At 38.8% G+C, this 2552-nt stretch overlaps 1 protein-coding gene across 1 annotated transcript; it reads left to right on the plus strand.

The window, feature by feature from the left end:
- Positions 1-348: 348 nt before the first annotated feature.
- LOC107425346 (aspartic proteinase nepenthesin-1) lies at positions 349-2312 on the plus strand. The gene has a single exon (XM_016035342.4). It carries the CDS (start codon positions 836-838, stop codon positions 2228-2230), a length of 1395 nt encoding a protein of 464 aa, XP_015890828.1. The 5' UTR covers positions 349-835; the 3' UTR covers positions 2231-2312.
- The last annotated feature ends 240 nt before the right edge of the window (positions 2313-2552 follow it).

Below are 2552 nucleotides of genomic sequence, written 5' to 3' on the forward strand. Positions count from 1 at the left end.
AAATCTTATTTCCTATCAACTTCTCAAAATAGAAATTTTCTATACCAATCTTCAAAATTTTGGAGAAACTAATAAATTAAAAGCAATGTGCTATGCTCATCTATGGAACTACTCTAAAATTAATATTCCAAATAGATATGATATTCATGTAGGTTTGACAAATATATGGTCAATTTTTTTCATTCACCAATTCTTTTCGATAAACACAATCATCACCATCCTTGATTAATAACCAGATTAACCATCCAAATGGATGGCCAAGATATGTCATAAACTATTCCAAGCTGTCTTTAGACAAATGAAAGCCTCCATTACACACAAAACTACTACCATTTTCTTTCCTACATAAAAATTATTGTTTTTGGCAAATCAAGTGTGTTATTTATTTATCTATTTTTTTGGAATCTCATTGAGTACTTTTTCTTTTTTCTCTAACCAACACGCAAGACCCGGCATTAGCTGCCACAAAACGCTGATATCTCAACCTCCAATATTTTCTCACACTCAAGAAGTTGATATGTCTCTCTAATAAGCTCCCTAATTCATCCCCACTATTTGATGAGATTCAATATTCATCTCCTTCTTCAAACCTTGTATAGTTCTTGCCTCCTACATCTTCTCCTCCATTTTTGGACACCGTTTTTTCCACTGTTTTTTTAAAATTTCCCCTTCCTTCTTTCTCTGCCATGTAAAAACCAAGACCATTTCCTCTCTCACAACCTTTATATACACCCCCTTCTCATTCCCTTCTTCCTTCACTCTACCTTTTCTCTCTAACAACTAACAACTTCCTTCTCATAATCATCAACATCATCATCGATCATCGTCATTGCTCATGGCTTTTTTCTTATATTCTTCATCCATTAATCCTTTGGTAATACCACTAGTACTAGTTCTGCTTTTCTTAGCATTGTTTTCAATCCCAGCAACTTCAACTTCAAGGAAAGTTGTTGTTCAAAATCACAACAGTAAAAACCACCAAATTACAGGGTTCAAAGTTTCACTTAAGCATGTTGATTATGGTAAAAACCTTACAAGTTTCCAGCGTCTTCAGCGTGGGATCAAGAGAGGGAAGCAAAGACTGCAGAGGCTGAATGCAATGGTTTTGGCTGACAAAACTTCTTCTTCTTCGACGGATAGCTCTGCCGTTGAATCGCCTGTGAACGCCGGAAACGGCGAGTTCTTGATGAAATTAGCTATTGGCACCCCTCCCTTAGCTTACTCTGCTATCATGGACACCGGAAGCGATCTGATATGGACTCAGTGCTCGCCTTGTAAGGATTGTTTCAGTCAATCGACCGACATTTTCAATCCGAAAAAGTCCACTTCTTACTCCAATCTACCATGCTCCTCTGAGCTCTGCACAGCGCTTCCTTCTTCCACATGCAGCGATGGCTGCGAGTATTACTACGCTTATGGCGATTACTCTTCCACACAAGGTCAGCTAGCGACCGAAACATTCACGTTCGGCGAATCGGATGCCGAAGTTTCGGTACCAAACATCGGGTTCGGTTGCGGCGAAGACAATGAAGGTGACGGATTCAATCAAGGTGCAGGATTGGTAGGTCTTGGCCGTGGACCATTATCTTTGGTTTCGCAGCTCAAAGAGCCGAAATTCTCCTACTGTTTAAACTCCATAGATGATTCGAAATCGAGCTCGCTTTTATTGGGTTCTTTAGCGAATCTGAACGGCAGCACATCTTCACATGCCATCAAAACAACGCCGTTGGTGCAGAACCCATCGCAGCCATCTTTTTACTATCTTTCACTGCAAGGAATAACGGTTGGAGAAGAACGTTTGCCGATCAGCAAAGACACTTTTTCCCTCCAAGACGATGGAAGCGGCGGCTTAATCATCGATTCGGGGACGACGATTACTTATTTAGAAGAGAGTGCATATGATGAGCTGAGAAAAGTTTTCTCTTCGAAGGTTAATCTTCCGGTTGACGATTCTGGTTCAGAAGGACTTGATCTTTGTTTCAAGTTGCCTTCCGACTCGTCGAAGGTGGATGTTCCGAAACTGATATTCCATTTCGACGGCGCGGATTTGGATTTTCCGCCGGAGAATTATGTGCTTTTGGATTCGGATTTGGGATTGCTTTGCTTGGCTATGGGAGCTTCCAGTGGGATGTCAATCCTTGGGAATTTTCAGCAGCAGAATACTTTGGTTCTTCATGATCTTCAAAAGGAAACGCTGTCGTTTGTTCCTACAAAATGTGAACAGTTGTGACTCGCTTGTTGTGATTTGTTTGTGTACGCAACATGATCGTCATATGAATTTGTTGTCATTTATGGGATTAATGTTGTTTCAATTAGTTTGTTTTTTTTTTTTTTCTTATTCAAAAAAAAAATAATATGAAAGATTTCTATTTAGATTAATGTGTTTTAGTTATATAAAAAAGATCAATCAATAATTTTTTTTTTCTGAATTAATTTTCACTTGAAAATAGTAGGATTTTTAGTTGGAATATTTGGTGTGGTAGTAATTATATATAGTGGGACTAGTCTGTTTTGCTTCACTGAAACTTTTCCACCCCCTCGTCGATTTCAAA

Source organism: Ziziphus jujuba, chromosome 7 (assembly GCF_031755915.1).
Source record: "Ziziphus jujuba cultivar Dongzao chromosome 7, ASM3175591v1".
Classification (NCBI taxonomy): domain Eukaryota; kingdom Viridiplantae; phylum Streptophyta; class Magnoliopsida; order Rosales; family Rhamnaceae; genus Ziziphus; species Ziziphus jujuba.